The sequence below is a fragment of the Cuculus canorus genome, chromosome 2, assembly GCF_017976375.1.
Source record: "Cuculus canorus isolate bCucCan1 chromosome 2, bCucCan1.pri, whole genome shotgun sequence".
Lineage (NCBI taxonomy): Eukaryota > Metazoa > Chordata > Aves > Cuculiformes > Cuculidae > Cuculus > Cuculus canorus.
The window spans coordinates 114,244,278-114,265,508 of NC_071402.1; the positions used below are offsets into that span (position 1 = coordinate 114,244,278).

Here is a 21,231-nt window from a genome sequence, read left to right on the forward strand (position 1 = left end):
GTCGGTGAAAAGAGGAAAGTATCAAAGCTGTGGTGGGGTCTAGAAGCCAAACAGCCAATGGGGAAAAATATCTTAGGGAAGGAAGTGTGAAACATTGAAAATGCAAGATGCTCAGAGTACTGGAACAGGCAATGTCAACAAAAATGCCCTTCAGCCATGACATTTGGATTCCATTTGCACAGCACCTTAAGGTGCAAACAACTGCAGAAAATCTTACTCGCCCAAAATGCTTTTTAAAAATTCTGGCTGCCAGTAGCAGCAAACAAACTGAAGACTTGGTTTTAGTGATTAATATTTGTTAAACACCTGAGGCAGTCCCTGGGCAACTATCTTCAAGAGTGGAGAAGAGCAAAAAGTCAAGAAAGCATCACTGAGCACACTGAAATTGGAGTCAGTCAGAGTAGCTCCAAGTTCCTCTTCAGAACAGCCTAAATATATGGTAACTTTGCTTTTTCTGAAGCAGCACTCACACCAGCAGCCATGCTAACGCAAGGTGATAACTCTCACCAAGCATCCACAAGAGGAAAGCAGCTTTTCAACTTTGTTCCTTGTCTTTGCTCCATGGACACCATGCCCACGGCTCGTGGACATGGTCTCACCCTCCTGCCACCCAAGGAGAAGGCTCAGTTGTTTCAGCGTAGCGTGGTTAACTGGCATGTACTGTGGAGCGGTGGGGTGAGTCAAGACCTGGTACTTACGCAAAGCTGTGGGGTACTTTCCATCATGAAAGTGCTCTTCATGTGATCTGTTCTTTCAGCATACGTGTCTTTTCCATACCTTCTCTGAATAATCAACTCCCTACATTCCAGTTCTCTGAATTAACTCAAAATAGCATAGAAACTTACGCCCCGCGAGGCATTTATTTATTAAATTCATCAAATTCCAACAATTGCCAAAGCTTAAATGAAAAACAGAGAAGATGATACACACCCTCCTTTCCTTATGCTTTAGCCAGAATGACTGCTCAGTGCTTTGAACTGATGAATAAAGATCAATTTCTTAAAAATCACTGCAGTGAATATTGATTTCATTCTTTTCTGAAGCTGTGCTCCACAATTTACAGCAAGCAGCACAAGGACCCTCCAGCACCCCCTATTCCTATGATAACTCCAAGCCTAGAAGGATTACTATTGCCTGTAGCAAGTTTTTGTTAAATTGCTCACATATTACATTGCTCCCTAAATAACCACAACATGCTGAGCAAAAACAGACAGTACAGCAGCTGTAGGAAATAAAGACAAGAAAATGAAGATGATTGAAAGGAAAGAACATTTTGGACCTTCTAAACCCTAAAATCCAAGACAAGCTTATAGGTAGATGAAGTATGCTTCTATCATTGAGGAATTCAGAGCAGCAGTTTGAAAATATTTTATGTGCACTGTAACAAGTAATTGGTTTTGCCATGAATGTGGGATTGGAACATATTAGGAAGTTGCTAAGCATAACTATATTATTTGCCAAGTAATAGTAGACAAGACAGGCCAGAGAACTTGCTGTGAAATCCTTCTGCTGCTAGTCAGCCTGTAGTCCTCAACACTGAGGATTTTGATATTTAAAATATATTATAGAAATATATTAACTCTTTGATGTTTTCCAGCTTACAGGCTTTGTGAATATCATTGTTAGAAGGATTTAATTAGGATTTCAAGCAATTTTGGGGGGTCAGAAATGTCATTAACATCATTCATCATCATAGGTTTATCGCTATCTTTTATATGTAGCAGAAGCAAGATAACAATAGAGACAACTTGATAGCTGTGAAGATATTAAAGACAGTGTAGGTATCAGCTGAATAACATACAATCTGATGAAATTAATTGGGAAATTTTCAAAAAGTGATTCTATTCCTGTCACTATGGTAAAAGACTTTCCAATCACACAGTTATGCTGAGGCTGTTCTCATGGTAATCAGCAGGAATTACATGTACAGAAAAAGGTTCTTGGTTTTGTTTTTCAAGAACTGGTTGATTCTGAGTCTGCTTCAGGGGGAGTTGTTTTTCTTACATGGGTAAAGCCACTGATTTCTGCTTCGCTGTGCCCTGCATATGTAAGAAAACAGATTAACCAATGTTTTTTCTCTGTACTTTGTGTGTGGGAGGAGAGTAAATCTCTCTGACCCATTCCACCCACGACACTTCACTTAGCATTGGGCAGCACCATTATCAATCTCACCGGATGAATTCAGGGAACTTAAAATTGTCATAGGCACACAACATTCCACACGCAGGAGGAAAATAAGAGTTGCCTTCCCCTGCCTTAACCCAGCATGGGTTGATGCCTGTGTTATGATGGCAATCTCATGGGGAGAAGATTCAAGTCTCTATTTCAGCACTGGAGTGCAAGTGGCATTTTGGAGGATGAGTTTTGTCGTAGGCAACCCACTCTCACACCCAGGTAGATAGAGCAAAGCCTATGGAATTACTTTTTATATGCACGAGAAAGGGTTGTTTCCAAGAGAGTATCAACAGTGACTCCTAGTCAAACTCTGAAAAAAAAAAAAATGAAGCAAACAAAAAAGGCCTGCAAAACTCTCAGTATGCATTAAAAACATCAGTATAGTGCTCATATAGTGCACAGACACTCTTCAGTTAAAGATCTTCTCTGCTCAAAATGGCTTTCAGGCTGAAGTCTCATTATGATATTTCCCAAACTGTGAATGCAGTTTCCCTTAGCTGCCCCATATGGACCTACGAAGAAGCTGTGGAGTGCTGTACTCGCACAGTCAGTCACCAGCTGAGGGTAGGAGGAACAAGAGGTCTGCTGGCAGTGGTCCTCTGTACCGTTACCAGTAGAGCTATATTAATTTTTCTGGGAAAGTGCCATTTGAATGGTCCTGCCATAAATTTATTCCCATCATAACTGAGCTTCCAGGACAGAATAAAAGGTGATATATGGCTGGGGTAGGGCACAGAGGCATAAAGTCTCTGTCTGCATGGTTCTACCCCCTAAATGAACATGCAACTAGATAGCAGGGCTGGGGCACCATGAAAAATCCCCTTCTTGGGGAAGGGGTGTTGCAAGGTTGTATTGGACACTGTGAGGTAAACATCATGGGTTTCTCTGGGTTAAGAAAATTATGTGACCTTGCATTGTTAAGTATTTTACATGTCCTGGAGGAAATGAAAAAATATCAAGAATTCATAGTAAGTATTGCCTGAAGAAAGTAGTTTCCAGTTTCCATTTAGTAGCAACTACATTGCTGGCATAATTAGGCACAGCTCACATTCCCCAGAGAAAACGTGATGAAACATGCAGTGCAAGAAAAGAAATGAAACAGCCCCATGATTAAATCTCTACCAGCTACCTCCACACCATTTTTTTTTTCATCTATTCACCTCCTAGAAAGTATGTCTTACACCTTGGGGGATTCTTTCATGTACTTTTGGATTAATGAGAATCTCTTCCAGTAACATTCATCACTTAGTAATGATTTGGTTTTAATATCATGACTGCACCTCTCAATGCAAAGAGCATTTCCAGACTACAGCATTGCCTGGTTAAATTGTGGACAAAACGGCACAGAATACCTTAATTTACCAACACAAGGCTCAAATCACGTCCTTAAGTGCAAAAGAGAACAGAGAAGGAATAAAATACTGTTCATGTTTGGCATCTTTACTGTGCACCACATGCTCAAAACACCATACGGGATTTAGTTCATTAATCCTTTCCTTACACGTACAATGGGAGTAAATATTGTTTCCTCCACAGCGAGACATGTTGTTTTCAGAAAGTGTGAGCACCCACAGACTCCTGTGTGAGCTGTACATATCTATCATCTCAGAGAAGCAGAGCTGCAGTGAGTTGGCCTGGCCACTCAGTCATTTACTAGTGCAACCAGAACTCTACCAGACCAGCGCTTGAAAAATCTACCAGAGCCCTCTGTCTGAACAACTTTTCCATGTGCCTTCATGCAGGAAAGGCTCTTTAAGTTTCTGCCGAATCCAAGCTTTAATTGAAAAGTAATGCTTTTGACCCTGTAGTTGCATACCTGATCTAAATGTAACTCTAAACACTGCTCCGTTCCTAAATGAGATTACTGCTTCTCTGGATGTGCAGAGCTTTGCCACGGTGTGACACACCTACCTTCAGTTAGGGCAGAAGGAAGGCAGCCTGAGACATCCTGACATTGCCACTGAGGATACGTGGGAAAGGTGGAATGTTGGGGCTTCAGCGATTCACAAGATAGGGTTTGGGGCAGGTGCATGAGTAGAGGGTTATTCAGAAAAAAGGACTTGAGGAATTAAAGTGGGAGGAAGCTCTTCAAATGGCTTCACTTCTCAGTTACTAGAAGAACAAGACACAATAACTTACCATGCCAGCTCAAGGTCTAGGGCAGAAGTGTGAAAGAGGTTCTGTGACCACAGGACTTGTAGGAGAGACAACTTTGCACTGAAGTTTTGCCCTCAACACAAGGTTTCCTATTCATCTTTGCCTTGTTGGTGTCATTCACAAGAGGCATGAGAAATACAGTCTGAATGGGTGGGAAGCAGAGTAGAAAAGCAGAATAAACTGATAGCACAGTTTCCTGGGGTACTTTTTTATGGCTTGATAATAAAACATGTAGCTATGGGAAAGACAGGTGAGAAATGAGAAATCTGAAGGCAGAAAATGTCAAAATAAAAACATGCTATGGAAAGAGAAGTAAGTGAGAATAGATCTTAAGAAAGATTAATTTCAATGACAGAAGACAAATGGAGTGAAGCTTTGCAGACAATGAAGATAGGGACAAAAAAGGAAGATTATGTAAGTAATCTTTAAAATACATGAGTCAAAAAGTAGTGGCAATATAGATCAGAATGCTATAAACAGCATGCCAGGATGTAGTCTTGTGAACAGCAGTGGCCCAGCCTAGAAAATATAGTCACATTAGCATTACTTCAGTTCAGGTGAAAAGCTTTAATACAGTCCTAACAAACATTCTTGTGCTAGACAACGAGAAGTATATATTTGACATGGATCAAAGCATGATATGATGGAAGAACCACATCCATTCCATAGAAAAAAATTTTAGCATGTTTTCCTTACAACCTCAAGGAACATTGGAAGCAAAACTAGAGTAGATAGTATATGCAAGATAGTGCTTTGCCATTTTGTTGTTTGGTTTCCAGCAACATGCAGAGTGATTTATTTTTGTTCTTTATTAATGGTAGGGTAGTTCCACTCTTAATTTCAACGTAAGAAGGATATCGAGCTGTTGGAATGGGTCCAGGGGAGGTCTACAAAGACGATCAGAGGGCTGGAGCAAAAATACGAGGACAGGCTGAGAGAGTTAGGGTTGTTAAGCCTGGAGAAGAGAAGGCTCAGAGGAGATCTTATAGCAACCTTCCAGTACCTGAAAGGGGCTTCAAGAAAGCTGGGGAGGAGCTATTCATAAAGGCTTGTAGTGACAGGACGAGGGGCAATGGGTATAAACTGGAGAGGGACAGATTTAGACCAGACATAAGGAAGAGAGTGGTGAGGCACTGGCACAGGTTGCCCAGGGAAGTTGTGGCTGCCCCATCCCTGGAGGTGTTCAAAGCCAGGTTGGATGGGGCCTTGGGCAGCCTGATCTAGTGGGAGGTGTCCCTGCCCATGGCAGGGGGGTTGGAACTGGATGATCTTTAAGGTCCCTTCCAACCCAAACTATTCTATGATTATTTTCTTTTGCCATTACTTTTGCAATTTGGGGCCCAAACCACAATCGATTATTCAGGCAAAGCACTGAAAATTTTGAATGAAGTACAGAATCATAGTATCACAGAATCGAGTTTCTGATTAATCTTATGTCAGTTTTGGTTTTTCTCTATGATCTTAATCACTATCTTTTTGCTAGCTGATACTCCACAACTTCTTTGCAGAGCATGCTGGCACATTTACTCTTTTTTAATGCTTTTTCTGTGTCTTTACTTTCCTTTATTCCTCCATGCTCTTCTCTAAATCTCCATTTTAACCACTTCATGTTGCTTAGCAACACCCAGAGTGACACCGACAAGGTAAGGTCCCACTACTTCTAGCACATCTCACCTTACAAGGAAAAAAAAAGCAGTTTAACCTCACGTTTCCAGTGAATTCACTTCCTCAGAACGGCATTGACCTCAAATTCACGTCCTATTAATCAGAAGTTTTTCTAAGAAAGCTGAGAACAAGGCAAACACAGAAACATATAGCGTTTCTCGGGATATTTGGATCTTCCAGTTTTGCTCTGGCACTGTTAACTTGTTGAGATAATAAGAAAACTAAAATAAGCGATAAGGTTTTAGATTGTGGCTTTCCCCAGACACTCCTCTGTCATAGAGATGATCAAACTGCTACACTCAGTTATGAATCCAAAATTTATAGGAGTTGAAAGATGTTTGGATTGTGAGACCTAGCCTAGCCACAAACCTAATAAAACACCAGACATGTCCAGTAAACTTCCTTAATCTCCCAAATTTTACACCAGGCTGCTTTCTCCCCCGGTATAATATAATATAATAGAAGCATATGGGCTAAGTTAAGTTTGTTGTGTTTTGTTTTTTTTTTTTAATTCACAATTGTTCTGAATAACTTTTTAAATCAGAACAGTTAAAAAGGAGAGAAAAGAAATGTAGTTCCTTGTCTGTCACAACCTGTGATCAATTCCAAATCACAGAAGATAACACTATCCTTAGAATACAGCTCTGTATCTTGCAAAAAAAAAATATTTAAATAAATGGGGGGGGGAATTCCCCCCAAAATCACTTTTGCAAGGTAAAACACTCACATGCACCTCTGATTTTCATTGTAATGTTCTACTTTTGAAGGGGGATGAAATGGAAACCAATGTTTTTGTTTAAATATATGCTTTTAAAAATTGATTACTGCTTAAAGAGATTTTTTTATGTTTTGAAATCCAAATACATTTAGGATTTCATATTTACACATATTCTCATAATCATTAAAATGTTTTCTGAAAAGTCAATATTAAATATGTTGGGGAAAAAACACATTTATTCAGTAAAACTCCTCAGAAAATAACTGGCAGTTTTCACACTAGCTTCAGAAAGAAGACAATTTCCAAACTACAAGTCCCTACACTGGACTGAGAAATCCTGGCTTTGGATATATGAACTATGTGTATAAAAAACAGAGAGTAACAAGAAAGCAATACCTACTCTTATATCTAGAGATATAAGTTTAAAACAGATTCTTTGATCTTCGGTCGCATGAAACTTCAGTTAACAATTTGATTTCACTAGACTCTTGTTCAGCCCCTGGGATCATGTAATGTCAGCCCTGTAGACACTTTTATTTAGCAAGTGGAAGTCAGGATGAATAATACTTACTCAGCTAAGTAAGGGGGTTAATTAGTTTTTGTTAGGGCTTGGCTCAGTAGCCCTTACTCATATTGAGTAATATTCACTGCACAAATAGTACTGCTGTTGCAGTCCGATTAATCATCGAAAGCACTGATGAACTAAGCCCGGAATAAGTAACAGCTTTCACGTTTATCCAAGTATGGCAATTTTGCCCCAAATATCCACGTACCTGCTGACACACAAAAATGCTCTTGATCATCAATAACAAATTGAGCAACAGCATGTTTACATAATACAAAAAATATTATTACACTGTACTACATTTTTATAGTTTTATTACGGGAATCAATGTGGCAGTAAATAACAGCGAAACTGTGTCCATGCTAAAACTACATATCCATCTATATATTTCTGCTTCTGATAGAGCTATAAAACATAACTAAGCAAGTATGTGAGGGAGAAAGATTCAGTTCTGAGGTCTGAATACACAGAAAAAAATGTACCAGTCTAACACTAGCATACAACCCTCGTCTTCTAATGTGATATCTCTCCCCTGAGAGAGTTCTGGGTTCCTGGAGTGAAAAAGAAAAAACCCTATAATATAGTTGGATTGCATAAAAAGGAAATCAAGAAATCACCTCTGTTTCTAGGTATCCGTTGCTTTCCAAAAAAGCCACAATTACATAAATAAAGTCAGAATAACTTGCTAGGAAGCATTACCCAATAAATAATTAGGGAACGAAAACCAGTATTACTTGTTCAGTAGTATTTGTTTCTCACCATTCTTTTTCACTCTTTTGTTTCCACTTTCTGTTGTACACAGTAAGTCCTAATATATAGATGTATGTATATATGTGCATATACATACCCTCCCTGAGTACATGAAGGATTATATATGATGACTAATTCCATTCTTGTGCTGATCTTGGTACCAGTCAGTAGTTTTAAAAAGAAATCCAAACAAATAAAAATGGCTTAGAATCATCCTCAGTAAAGAGACAATAAAAATCTACTGCCAGTGAAAAAAGAAAATAAATACACATACTGGTGTCTCGAGTTGAAATCTGAAGCTAGCTGGTGTGGAGATCTATCATTTTTATATTGCTCTGGGCTTGACTCTTCTCAGTTTAATTCAGATTAAATTCCCATGTATGCAGGCAAAAGTTGTGTTTGTCTTTTGTGGCTCAAAATTATCAGTTGTTTGAAGTCATAGTAGCAGCCCCAGCTATGGGAACAGGGTTCTTGGTGCTAGATGTAATGGTGACTGAAAAAGTTCACGGTCTGCATAATGCATTTCCATAACAACACTCCAGACTGTGAAAGTTGTTAAATCACTTCCCTGTTAAACTCGGGCCCAAGGGCACAACTATGCAGAATAGCAGCATACACCAAAGCTCGCAACTCAGTTCTTTACAGGAGAAACCCTGCGGCCACTTTGCTGAAAGCCAAGGGTTTGGGGAGTTCGGTCCAGGATAAACACTGTACATTAGGTAATCTCTGTGCCCAGAAACATCTACTATCTTCCCTCTGCAAAGGGAACAAACATGCTTACCCTGGTGGTTACTGTGAGCTAAGGAAACACTTTCCCTATCTGGGAAATGCTCTTTGCATTTTGTATCTGAGATCACTACTCCCTGAGAATGTTGCAGCATTTCGTACTCTGGACAAGATTTGCCTTTTGGGCTTTGGTTGGTTGGTTGGTTTGTTTTTTAATGCCATCCTTGTGTTTTAAACATTTCACCTTTTATAACAGCAGCTCCACTTATAAGAGTATTTATAAAGAGAATCCCTACCACACTTTTTAAGTGAAGTAGCAAAATATTCTCTGTGGTGTTGCCTGTTCACGAGGCAATTGAAATTGGCAGAAGTTAGATATCTGACATACCCCAAAACCATTCTGTACCAGTTTTACTGTTCTTGGTACGTGTAAGAATTGCAAATAACGACCCTTTAATAGCTGAAGCTGCCTGTTTCAGACTGTAACAGCATTATCTTGCTTATGTTGATGTAATTCAATAAAAAAGACCCAACAGCAGAAAGTAGAATTAGCAAAAAAAGAGATTCCAGCAGTGAGTTCAAGCATGGGCTGTATGGATGACAGTGAGTTCTACACACCGTACACTACAGAGCCAGCGAAATTTCCCACAGAAGTTGTGAACTCTCTGCCTAAAAGTATCTCACGCAAAAGAAGAAACTCTATGCCTAAATGTATTTTCACTTAAAAGAAGAAATTCGTTCTTGGCACGGCAACTCTTCTGAGGCTTATTTCATAGTTAGAGCATTTCTCTTTCAGGAGGGTGTTAACTCCAGCTTCACATTCTCTTGCTAACCTTGCCTGTCAGCATGAAGAAGCTTCTCTATCACACAGGGCATTATAGGCAAATAACAGATCTCTAGTACGTCGTGTGTCTGTGCATAAAAGGACTTGCACAAGGTGGAAATGACATTACGTTTCCCACATTAAGGAAAGAAAAGTAGGGCTCTGTAAACTAAGCATATGGGGGAAGATGCCCTTCAGATCAATAAGTCAAATGAACAATTCTCACAGTGACTGGATCCTCTACTTTCTGAAAACAATACTGCTGCAATGTTTACTCAAGTGACATGCTTATTAAGATCAACAGTGGGTGTATCAATAGGAGAAACAGTGGGTGTAGAGGTAGTCCAGTAACATGGAACACTTTAAAATCTTAATTTATTTCTGCTGTTTGTCAATCTTTTTCCCTCTGCTTTTTTTTCCAGGTAGCATACACACAGGCATGCATTTATTTTATTTTGTTCTCAATTTAAAAAATAGAATTCCTAAGAGTTTAATCCCTCCAGACTTTTAATCCAGTTATTTCCAACAAACCACAGGTAAGAAAACAATATTACAAACATGCCAAATAAGCCCCAAGTGAGCTCACGTGTTCCTAACAAATTAAATAAATTGATGTTGACAAAGGAATGAGAATTCCTACTGAAAATCCTTCTCACTCAGCTCACATTTTGGTTTTTGCAACTTCAGCTGGACTTATTGCATCTAAGGCAAATGAAACAACATGCTATAAGGCTGAATATTTGGACATGTACAACCAATGATATTTCAGGCTATGCAACTGTCTGCTCAAACAATAAAGACAAAATCTTGCAAATCTCTCTTCTTTGCATGCTTACTTGGTGGCAGACTTAATCTAGTCCTGGACTGGGAGCTCCTGCCTTCTCTCCACCTCACAGGCTTTCTGTGAGCAACCCTGCAGACTGCTAGTTGAAAAAGAGGTACGATAAACGCCGTGCTTTCAACAAACGCTCTGCATCCGAGCTGGTTTGGAGGAATGCACTTTGTGCAAGTCAGAGACTTGTCCCTACGCTGCTTTTAACACCTCTCAAACAGTGGGCCTCATCTTCCCAGGACTGAAACCACCGGACCTCAAACCAAGAAGTAAGACACAGTCTGTGGAGCGGTGATAAGTAAATCACCTTGGAGGGCATCTGGCAGAGAGACGTTCCCCATCCCACTCAACCCCAATGTAGGTATAAAGACCTAAATCAACTGTACGAGTAGGGCAAACATCATTTGGAAATGGTCTGGGATTCTCCCTTTTCCACCAACAACCCTGGAAACATCATGGGGAAAGAGTAGCTTCACAGGCAGTTTGCAGATGGCAAAATCAGCCAAACTCTCAATTCCACCCTGGCGAAAACAGACTCACAAGAGGCCACAGCAGCTCCAGAAAGAAAACCTCTGTATTAAAAGCCAAATAACGCAGAGCTACAATAATAAATACACACTGTCAACAGGGAAATACAGTGAAAAAAAGGTTCAGGAAAGTTCAGCTTCAGCAATAACAATATATATATATACTGCTTCGGTTCTCGACCCTGCAAAAAAGAGACTTTGTAAATAAAGAACAAAACCCGCTCCAACTGTACTTCATATACAAAAAGCTACTCCGACTACAACAATTGGGGTTGAAGGGGAGGGTCTTTTATTCCCTGCGTTGATTTTTTTTTTTTGGAGGGGAGGGGGAGGTGTTCTCTTTTTTTTCCCCTTCTTTTTTACTAAAAGGTTCGTTTAAAACGGATATTAAAGATATAAAAGGAGCACACAGGATTTGGTCGTCTCCAGGGCAGGGCAGGGCACCCGTGACACGCTTTAAAGGAGGAAAAAAAGAACACGTCTCCGGGGCATCCCTGCACATCACAGGACGGGGAAGGAGGGAGGGGGCACGGGAAGAGGCTACTTGGCAGCGGCGGTGGCCGTGGGGGCAGCGGTGGTCCCTCGGCGCTGCTCCATGCCGTTGGGCAGGAACCCGGCGATGATGGGCACCGGCCAGATGAGGGCGGCCACGCTCCAAACGATGATGACCAGAGTCATGAAGCAAGCCACCAAGGTGGACTCGATGGGTTTGCGGTTCATCCGCCAGCCGGGCTCTCCCTTCAGCTCCTCCAGGCTGAAATCCAAGCAGCAGAAATTCAGCGGCTCCCCTTGCAGCCAGTATTGCCCGGGCTCGGCCGCCGGAGGGTAGGAGAGCGAGGAGGAGGAGGACGAGGAGGAGGAGGAGGCTGCGGCGGGGGCTTGGGGTGCGGCTCCCCGCAGGCGCCCGACCCGCCGGCCCCGCACCCAGCTGCAGCCCACGCAGAGCCGCAGCTCGGCCGCCAGCCCCAGGTGCTCGATGAGGAGAGGCGGCCCCACGCGGTGGAAGGCGGCGGAGAAGAAAGCCCGCCCGTGGCTGTTGGTGGAGAAGAGCAGGAGGTCGCACTGGATGCCCAGCGGGCGGCTCCAGCGCACCAGCAGCGAGCTCAGCATCTGGCGCTGCACGCTGATGTTGCAGTGCGGGTCCTCGACGGGCTGCGGCTGGGGACGCTGCTGCTGCTGCCCCTGCTGCTGCTGCTGCCCCTGCTGCCCGGGGGAGGTGGGAGCAGAAGGAAAAGGCTCCTGGCTAGGGGCAGCCGGCGTGCCCGGGCTGCCGGTGCTGCCCTCCTCTTTGCTCGCTGGCCCGTCGAGGTCCATCTCCAGGCTGGCCAAGGTGCGGGAGGAGGAGTTGACGGGGGGCAAGAAGAGCTCTTGCTCCGGCTCCTCCTGCCCGCTGGCAGCCGCCGAGGGGCTCCAGCCCTGGCAGGGCGGCAGGCAGGCGGCCAGCAGTGCCGGGAGGAGCAGCGGCAGCATGGCATTGACTTAGAGCCGGAGAGGAGGGCGAGGAGGAGGAGGAACGGGAGGCTGCATGGCGCTGCCGGCTGCCATCTGGGAAAGGCAGGCACGCCGCTCTCGCCGAGAAAGCGAGAGGAAGGGAAGGAGGGTGGGGGCAGGCGAGGGGGTGGGAGCGGGGCTGGGGCTGCGAGCGAGCCGGGAGCCTCGGTGACGGCAGCGGCTCCCCTTTCCCCGCCCCGGGGCAGCGCCGCCCCGGCAGCATCCCTGGGCAGCATCCGTCTCCCCTCGGGCGGGGACTGCTCTCCCGCCGCCCCCGGGACGGATCCCCACACCTCCTCCTCCTCCTCGGGGGCGAGCTGAGACACCCCCCAGCAGCTCCGCCGCCGTCTCCGTGGCTGGGAGCGGCACCGCGGCGGGCAGCGCCCTGCGCCTCGGCATCCCTGCATCCCTCCCTTCCCTCCTCTCCCATCCGCGACAGTCCCCTCTGTCCCCCTTATCACCTTCCTCGGGGGGGGGGGGGGGGCAAGGGCGAGGGATGGGGTGGGGGGCGCAGATGGAAGCATTGAGGTTGGAAAAGACCTCGAAGATCGTCCAGTCCACCCATCGGCACACCACCGCCTCGCCTCCTAAACCGCGTCCCGATCCGCCACCTCGACGCGTTTCCTGAGCACCTGTAGGGATGGTGGCTCCAGCGCTGCCCTGGGCAGCCTGGTCCACGGGGGGAAGAGCCCCCGACAGGTTGCAGGGAGTTTCATTTCGACTTCATAGGAAGGGAAAGAGACCGGGGACGCTCAGGAAGGGAGTTTAAACTTGGAGAGGGTGCGGGGGCTGCGTCCTGCCTGCCGGGCTCTGAAGTCCGGGGGGTTGGAACTGGGTGGTCTTTAAGGTCCCTTCCAACACGAACTATTTTATGATTCTGTCAGTCCCGGGAGCGGTCCTGCAGCCGGGAGCCCCCAGTGAGCTGCGGGACATCCCGCTGTAGCCGAGGCTTTAAAGCGTGGCAGCTTGTTGCAGGGAGCACGAAGCTACCGAGCGTGGTAGCTGTGAGAGTCAGCCGTGCTTTTCGAGGGGATGCTCTGTAAGCCTTGGCAGTTCATAATGGAGCGGTAATAGATAACTCCGGCTCGTTCCATGCCCCCGTGCATGCAGCATCGCTCCTGACACAGGCTGAGGATTGCGGTGCTGCGGTTTGACACCGAGAGCCTCGGGGAGGGACACAAGTGGGTGACAGAGGATGAACATTTCTTAGCCTTTACTTTAGGCAGCAGGTGGAATAGAGTTACGTTTTCCTGGCAAGCACCCAGGAATGAGATTGTCTTCTTTGCCTCTGCAGCCCTTTTTCTTTGACAAATAGAGGCGCAAAAGGGAGACACGAGTGCAAAAACCAGGCTTACCCGAGTGTATATGGGACAATTTATGCCAATGATTAAACTCAACTCTGTAAGGTAACTCTGAGGTTGGCGTGGGTCCCGTGTCAGACGTGATCCCGAGTCAAACCAACACATGGACACATTCTCACCTGGTGAATGAGTTACTGTAATATTGCTCTCAAGCCTTTCAGAGGAGCGAGGGTAGTGAATGAGGGTAGAGAGTAAATTTTAGATTTGCTATAATTCAACATGAATGGAGGCAGTGAATCAGTTTTCTTTCAAAACCCTTGCCTAAATATATCATGACAAAAGCCGGAGTTGTTTGCCTTCTATTCAAAAGGGACCTGAGTGCCGAGTCCTAAATTAGCCCAAAGGGCATTGTCTAACAGATGTCTATAGTTTGGCCAAGTTTTTATTATTGTTTGGCTTATTACAGAGAAACATGCCCAATAAAGTGTTCAAAGCAAGCTGTACAGTTCCATTTCTGGGGTTTTGTTTGGATGTTACAATACAGTTCATACAATTTTCAGTGTTGTCTCAATGTCTCTTATTTAAGAGCTCTCTGATACCTTTTTTACCTCTTGACTGTGTGTCTGTGGGCATCTCCTAATGACCTTTGTCATGTCCACAGTCCCCTGCATTTCTGTAGCTGTTTTTCTCTTGTAGTATGTCTGTAGACCCAAAACCGGATTAAGAGAAGGGTAATGTGTAGCAAATAATGCCAAAACTGTGTGACCACTTGTGCACAAATTACATTCTATTGGGATTTTGGCACTAAGGGCTGGAAATGAAACTAAGCCTCATAAATAAGATTTAGCTCCTGAACGCTGTTGCAGTATGTGGGTGGCAAATGTTCTCAGGCACAGCTTCAGTATTTTCGGTCTCAACTCCCAGCACCCAGCTGAATGCAGTCTGGGGTATTTGCAAAGAAGTTCAGGGAGGGAGAATTGACCTAGGCTTCTTCTCCTGCAAGGAAAGATGACCTGCCATGAGAAGGTTAAATGAATTTAGCGTCATTTAAACTACCACGGCAAAGAACTAAAAGAGGTCGATTTATTTCAGGTTGAAGATGCGTGGGTGCCTCATATCTAGTCCTCTTCATCAAAGAATAATTGAGCAAGTGGGTTGAAGAAGGAGAAAGTATGTTAGATCATTGGTTGATAGACACTGTCCAGCAGGGCGCTTTACAGGTATTTCATTTATAGGTCTAGCAGATACAATTAATCTCTGCATGGATTCAGTCATTCAAAGAGTTTTCAGCACACTTGAAAACTCATTTATTAGTAGTATTAATATATAGCTCTGTTCTGTGGCTTTCAGCCATAAATCTCAAAGAACAAAGTGGTTTTATAGCTGGAGATGCTGTAGCATAAATAAATCAGGGGCCAGCCAAAGGTGACTCACAAGTCACAGGCAGATCAGGACGTAGATTTTGCAGGTTTGATTCTACAGATATAACTGGAATTACTATATGCACTGTAGGTCACAGTAGCATTTTCCAGTGTGGTAGAGGAGGTGTGAAGTGGGCTATAATGATAATATTTTAGAGGGGAATAATGAGGTAACAAGACAGTAGGAGTTTCATGAGACAGATGGTGAAGCTGACGGAAGGATAAAAACTAATGGTAAAGGACAATCAGAATCTTTGAGAGTTGTTTTAATGACATTTTAACTAAACATTTTTATTGAAGTGTCACTTGTGAAATATTTCAAGTAAGATGAAATAAGGAATAAATATTTCTGCCCAAGTGCCATTAAAATTTCATGTGATGAGGGTCTAGTGGAAACTGACCCTAAACAGGTACAGATTCCAGAAGGAAATCTGTAATTGGATTTAAACCAAATCTTGTGATCCTCGGGCAGCATTCCTTAATTTGGCAAATTTATGCTGATTGGCACTGAGGGAAGGGAATATCTGTGGAACTTTTCTTAACAGAGAACAGGGTTTTGAGTTTGTCTTTTCTGAAAGCAGTTGCATGTGGGAGAAAAGATGGCAAAGTAGTGGAGTAAAGGGTTCAATACTCAGCTATAACATCGCAGACATATTTTTCTGTGGAAAAATACCTACTGTTGATTACAGGAAAAAAAGATGTAAGAAGCAAGTAAGTATAACAATGCTTTTCTCTGTAAAAGCGCCAGGGAAATAAAGAGAATTTCACAGTCAATAGCTGACAAGGGAGGCAGGGTCAGGAGGAAGAAGTTGGTACTTGACTCCTTTCAGAAAAGAGCAGTTTCAGTTCTGTGAAAGGAATGGGATCCAATCATCCTGGGGATTGTTTTGAGCGAGTACTTTTATTCCCAGCTGAGGAAAAATGCTTCTGTGATATAATTTAGAAGGCTTGGTTGAAAAATGGTTTCACAGCTGATGCGGGGAAAGAGTCTCAGTAATGTAAGGAAACTAGCTGATCTTATGATGACTGCGGAATATGCTCTTTGAAGAGTCGTTGGTAATCAGCAGTTTGCTGGTTAAGGAAGGAGCTAAGGGGTATTTCATACTGTCCACCGACGTGTTGCTTTCATTGTGAGCACAGGGATTGGAACCTTCACTTCCCTCCTTCTTGCTCAGTATTCTTGTGGATTTGTCAGAAAAGATTTGTGATTAAACAGTTAAAGACTGAAGCTTCTGAAACAGATAATAGGAGCAGGTTGGACTAAGCAGCTTGCTACTGCTACATCACGTTGGGAAGATTTATCTGCAGAAAACACATCATGCACTGCATGGAACAAGCATGGAACAAGCATGGAACAAGCCAGAGGTTTGTTCCACTCTTTATATGAATATCAGAAGCCCAGGCAAAGGGAACAGCTAGTTGGCGAGCAGGCTGAGAACAAGGGCATGATCTTGCTAGAGAAGTCAACACACCTATCTCGGCAAAGACACTATGCTCATCATTTGACCTGCATTTCTATCAGCAGCAGATGCTGCCTCAACACCACCCTCTCAGTTATACAAACATTAATCTTCCTGAAGCAATAAAATGACCCATATCAAAAGATAGGGCAGATGACTGCCCTTTGTATTAAAATATCATAAACATTGTCACCCGACCTTAACCCCAATCTTTAACCCCTTATCCAGATCACTACATACTCCTGCAAAAAGCTGTACCTGCATAGCTGGGGAGTGAGGCAAGGCAGCAGAGAAGGTGAGAAGGTTTGAGCAATGAGGGCCAGGCTAGGGCTATTTAGCCACCTCGTGTCCAGATGGGCTGTAGTGGAGCTCCCACGGTCTGCAAACCAGACAACTGATGGAATGTGGACCAAGAGAAAGCAAATGCCATCAAGAATCCAGAAGTACTGAAGGGGAGTTCTCCATGGCATTTATGGCAAAGTTTAATCCAGCTGCAAATACATCAGGTGGTATCAGTAAGATAGAAGGCCTCCAGGATGAGGGCTCTGGGAGCTTCAAGGAGTACTTAAGAGCTCATGTCCAGGACTCTTTTAGACTCTGTATTGTACTAGCACAGACTAAAAAGACTGCTTCAAATCTAAAGATAAGTGTGAAATATATGCAGAGGAATGCTAAAGGGAATGCAGTAATTTACTTTCAGAGCTTTTTTTTGTTTGATGCTTTATGTAGGTTGAGGCTTTTAGACAAAGATCAAAAAGAAATTATAGGAAAAGAAAAATCAGTGGAAATGGGTGTAAGAGAGAAGTGATTCAAAGAACAAACTTTGTACCTCCATAGCTGAAGGTGATTGTAAATCAAGAGCATGCTGGCTTGAGGTAACTGCAAAATAGAAAAAAAGACTACCATAGAGGTTGGTTAGATGTGGTTGGCCTACAAAGAGTGATAAATGCAGTACTTTAATTTATTCCACTTATACAGTGTTTTTTTTTTTTAATTGTAGACTCATAGAATCATAGAATGGTTTGGATTGGGAAGGGACCATGAAGATCATCTAGTCCAACCACCCTGCAGTTAGTAGGGGCATCTTCAGCTAGATCAGGTTGCTCAGAGCTCCATCGAACCCAATCTTTGTTTTCAGGGATGTGGAATCTACCATCTCCCTGGGAAACCTGTTCCAGTGTTTCATCACCCTCAGCATGAAAAATATAATACTAATACTTAAACTTCTCCTCTTTTAGTTTAAAAGCATTACCCATTGTCCTATTGCTACAGGCCCTGCTAAAATGCTTTTTGGTTTTGACCGTCAGTAGTATTCTAGAAACACTGGATTCACGTTCTTGCCTAGGTTACCACTTGCAAGTTGAGTAAAACACTCACTCATAGAATCATAGTCGTAAGATCATAGAATCATTAAGGTCAGAAAAGACCTTTAAGATCATCAAGTTCAACCGATGAAGCTCTCATAGAATGGTTTCGGTTGGAATGGACTTTAAAGATAATTTAGTTCCAACAAGCTTAGGCAAGATTCAGCCCTGGGCTATATTTATTTTGTCTTGTAACTACCATGTTTGCTCTTCTTTTAAGTTTTATTGGCCTGGAGCCTGACTATAACTATAACACAGTTTGCCTTATATTCATTTGACCAGTTAACGTATCCAATGTTGGACTTTGGCTGAAACTGGTGAATTTAGGATCTGATATATGGATAGAGATAATGAATCCAAACTAAATGGTCTGTGCAGGCAGAATTGAGAGACCGTCAACTTGAGCCATTTTTAAGAAACCTCAGATAGTGTTAAAGGGAAATACAACATCTTTGTTCCCACCTGAGTGTACACATTGCAGGACTTGAGATTACTTTCTGCCAGGTTGCTAAAGACCTTGTAGGATCAGTTTGACCAGGTGTCAAGCTTTCTTTGTTCATGAAGCACAGATTTTCCAAGCATCCAAATGATCCCTGGGGTTCTGGACAAACCCTGACATATCGCAGCCATTCCTGAAGGAAAAGAGATGTCAGCAAAAGGAGTAGTTGTTTAATGCTGATGCTGTGAAGATACTAGGAATGCAAAAAGATTTTGTGTGATTACATATTTAATTGTTCTGCAAGATATTTGTACATAAAATAGCATTCCTTAATGACTGCTTTATGAGTTATTATCTGGAAAATGTAAACATTTACTACCAACAATACATTAAAAAATAGCTCCTTGGAAAGCATTTAGTTTTGCAAAGACTTTGAGTATTTACCCAGCCTGTTCTGAACATGGCCCCAGGGCTCTCCTTTGCTGTTATTTATCTCTGTATAGAGAAGGGAGACAGGTGCAAAAGTCTGGTATTAGTCTGCACTAAGCAGACATGGATTTGACACTCCCATGAGTTTCCAGTGTGGCCTCAGTCTTTCTGTGGCTTTAAAACCCAGCTATAAAATCCTGCTTCCCTGGGAAGTTGCCAGTGACTTGGACTGTAAAGAAATCCTATTTCATAGGAGAGGAACACAAAGTAGTTACTGGTCTTTTATTAAGAGCTGTTTTGCCGTACTGCACAGAAGACACACAAACACAAGACACTGTTGAGAACAATCTTGTATCCTAAAGAACTTTTCCAGAAAACAAGTGGATGAGAATCAGGGTTCGAAGGAGAGGGTGTGATACAGATTCCCTGTGCAGCTCCTTTGCCAGCCTGTAGCCCTGACCATCCTCTGCCTTTCTGTTGTTAGCCGGTGCTTCTGTGCTATGTGATACATGACAGAGACAATGTAAAGGGGTCTACAGCAGAGGCTTCAATGGTTTAATGGTGAGTTTTTGTCCCCGGTCATAAAAGGAACTGTAGAATCAAGAAGCAAAAATGGAGGCTGCAGTTGATAAAGCAAGGATGGGTGGAAAGATAAATAAATACCAGGTTTGGTATGAGGCGGGGTTGAATTGTGATGAACTTTGAAAGTGAGAATAAGGAGTTTGTGTTTGGAGCAGTGGAAAAGGAGAAATGACAGAGAGGTGTGGAAAACTCAGTGATGTGCCCAAATGAATGAATTTGAGACAGTTCCAGGTGCTCGAGCCAAAGAGATTACAATAGGGGAGACACACAGGCCTTGTCTAGGACTTTTGGCAGAGCTAGCTGAGGTGAATTGTGATACTTTGGAGATGCTGCATGAGACAAATCAGTGACGTTTAAAGCATAGCAGTGTCAACATCATCAGTAAAATAAGCAGTGAAAAATAAACTCCTCCCTGCCTTCAAACTGTGCATCAACACCTTAGATCAGGGCTCCCAGAGCTGCTCTGGTTGTTGGTGTGCGGAAGTGGAGACATGTGAGTTCTCAAGCAGCACTCAGGTTACCACTTGTGGTGGTCTGCATACTATTCATATGCATTCCCCTGTTAAGGAACCCTTGCCTGCTGTCCCATCTCTGGTGAGACACTTTTGCTGTGTATCAAAACAGGAAAAGAGATTAGTCTGTCTCCGTGAGTCAGCAGAACCACATTAACTCTTTCCAGAGCTGCCAGTACCAGCGAGTGGGGCTGGATCATCCAAGCAGACACAGCTAGTCTGATGCCCATCCATCCGTTGAGCTGGGAGACAGTTCTAAGGTGTCAAAGAGTGAGTGGTTACATTTCCCATTCCACTCATCATTCCAGTATCATAATTATTTGCAGAACAGACAGCCTGAGCTTCAATTAGCAGATTCGAAAAAACCTGTTAGCTGTTTCTGGGTTAGATAGGAACCAGATTTAAAAAAAACCAAAATGTTCTTCATTTCTAGGGAACTGGCTAGTTCACACTACTTATTTTCCCAGAAATGGCCACAGTCAGTATGACATTGCAACAACTGTCTAAGCCATAATTAGGTACTCAAAACCCAGGGCTAGTGCACATACATCTCTGTTATACCTTTGCTATGCTGGAACAGCTTTAGGGAAGTCAACAGAGTCGGAGCTTTGGTTCCTAATTTACAAAGCACTCCTGTCCTAATCCAGCAAAGTCAGTACATGAACAAGGCCACTGATTTTTTTTTTCAGCAAGATGATTGTACTCATAAATGCAATTCTGTATGATAACAAGGACTGACTACTTAATGCAGGATTACACAAGTAATAAAAAATGTGGGTTGCAGCCTTTAAACCTGATGCATTGAACAAGCAGCAGAGGAACACAGGCTCTTCAAAATGAAAGATTTTCTATTTTCAGGCAAGTATTAATGTTTTGAAGCAGAAGGAGATGCTTAGAAAATACAGGCAGTGTGAACAACTTGCCCTATGAAAGACTAATACTCACTCAGTGTTATCTACTCTTTCCATGACCTAATAATCACAAAATAAGTAGGAAGCATAGTGTCTGATGTTCTGATTCTTCGCTGAACTGACCAGGTTTAAAAGGTGTGTCTGTTTTTTTACTGCGTCTTGGCTTGATTCTGCAAACTAAAGAGGGGCACATATCAGCCCTAAGAAGTGCACCTTAAATTAGTCTGGGGGATCTCTTGCTCAAGCCATCACGTCAGATGCTACACTTCCTAATATTTTATGTCGATCCATCATCCACTTAATTGCATTTGCCCTCGGCACTTATAACTCTGTCACTGTAGATCACACAGAGCTGACAATTACCTTTTTATCTTCTCAGAAAG

At 43.1% G+C, this 21,231-nt stretch overlaps 1 protein-coding gene across 1 annotated transcript; it reads right to left on the minus strand.

Moving 5' to 3' along the window:
* Nucleotides 1-6,670: 6,670 nt before the first annotated feature.
* Nucleotides 6,671-12,556, minus strand: TMEM158 (transmembrane protein 158). Its single transcript, XM_054060490.1, has one exon. It carries the CDS (start codon nucleotides 12,406-12,408, stop codon nucleotides 11,479-11,481), a length of 930 nt encoding a protein of 309 aa, XP_053916465.1. The 5' UTR covers nucleotides 12,409-12,556; the 3' UTR covers nucleotides 6,671-11,478.
* Between the last annotated feature and the right edge of the window lie 8,675 nt (nucleotides 12,557-21,231).

What these genes read in the sequence shown, in the direction of transcription:
- TMEM158 (XM_054060490.1), bottom strand. Translation starts at nt 12,408, where the DNA reads ATGCTGCCGCTGCTCCTCCCGGCACTGCTGGCCGCCTGCCTGCCGCCC.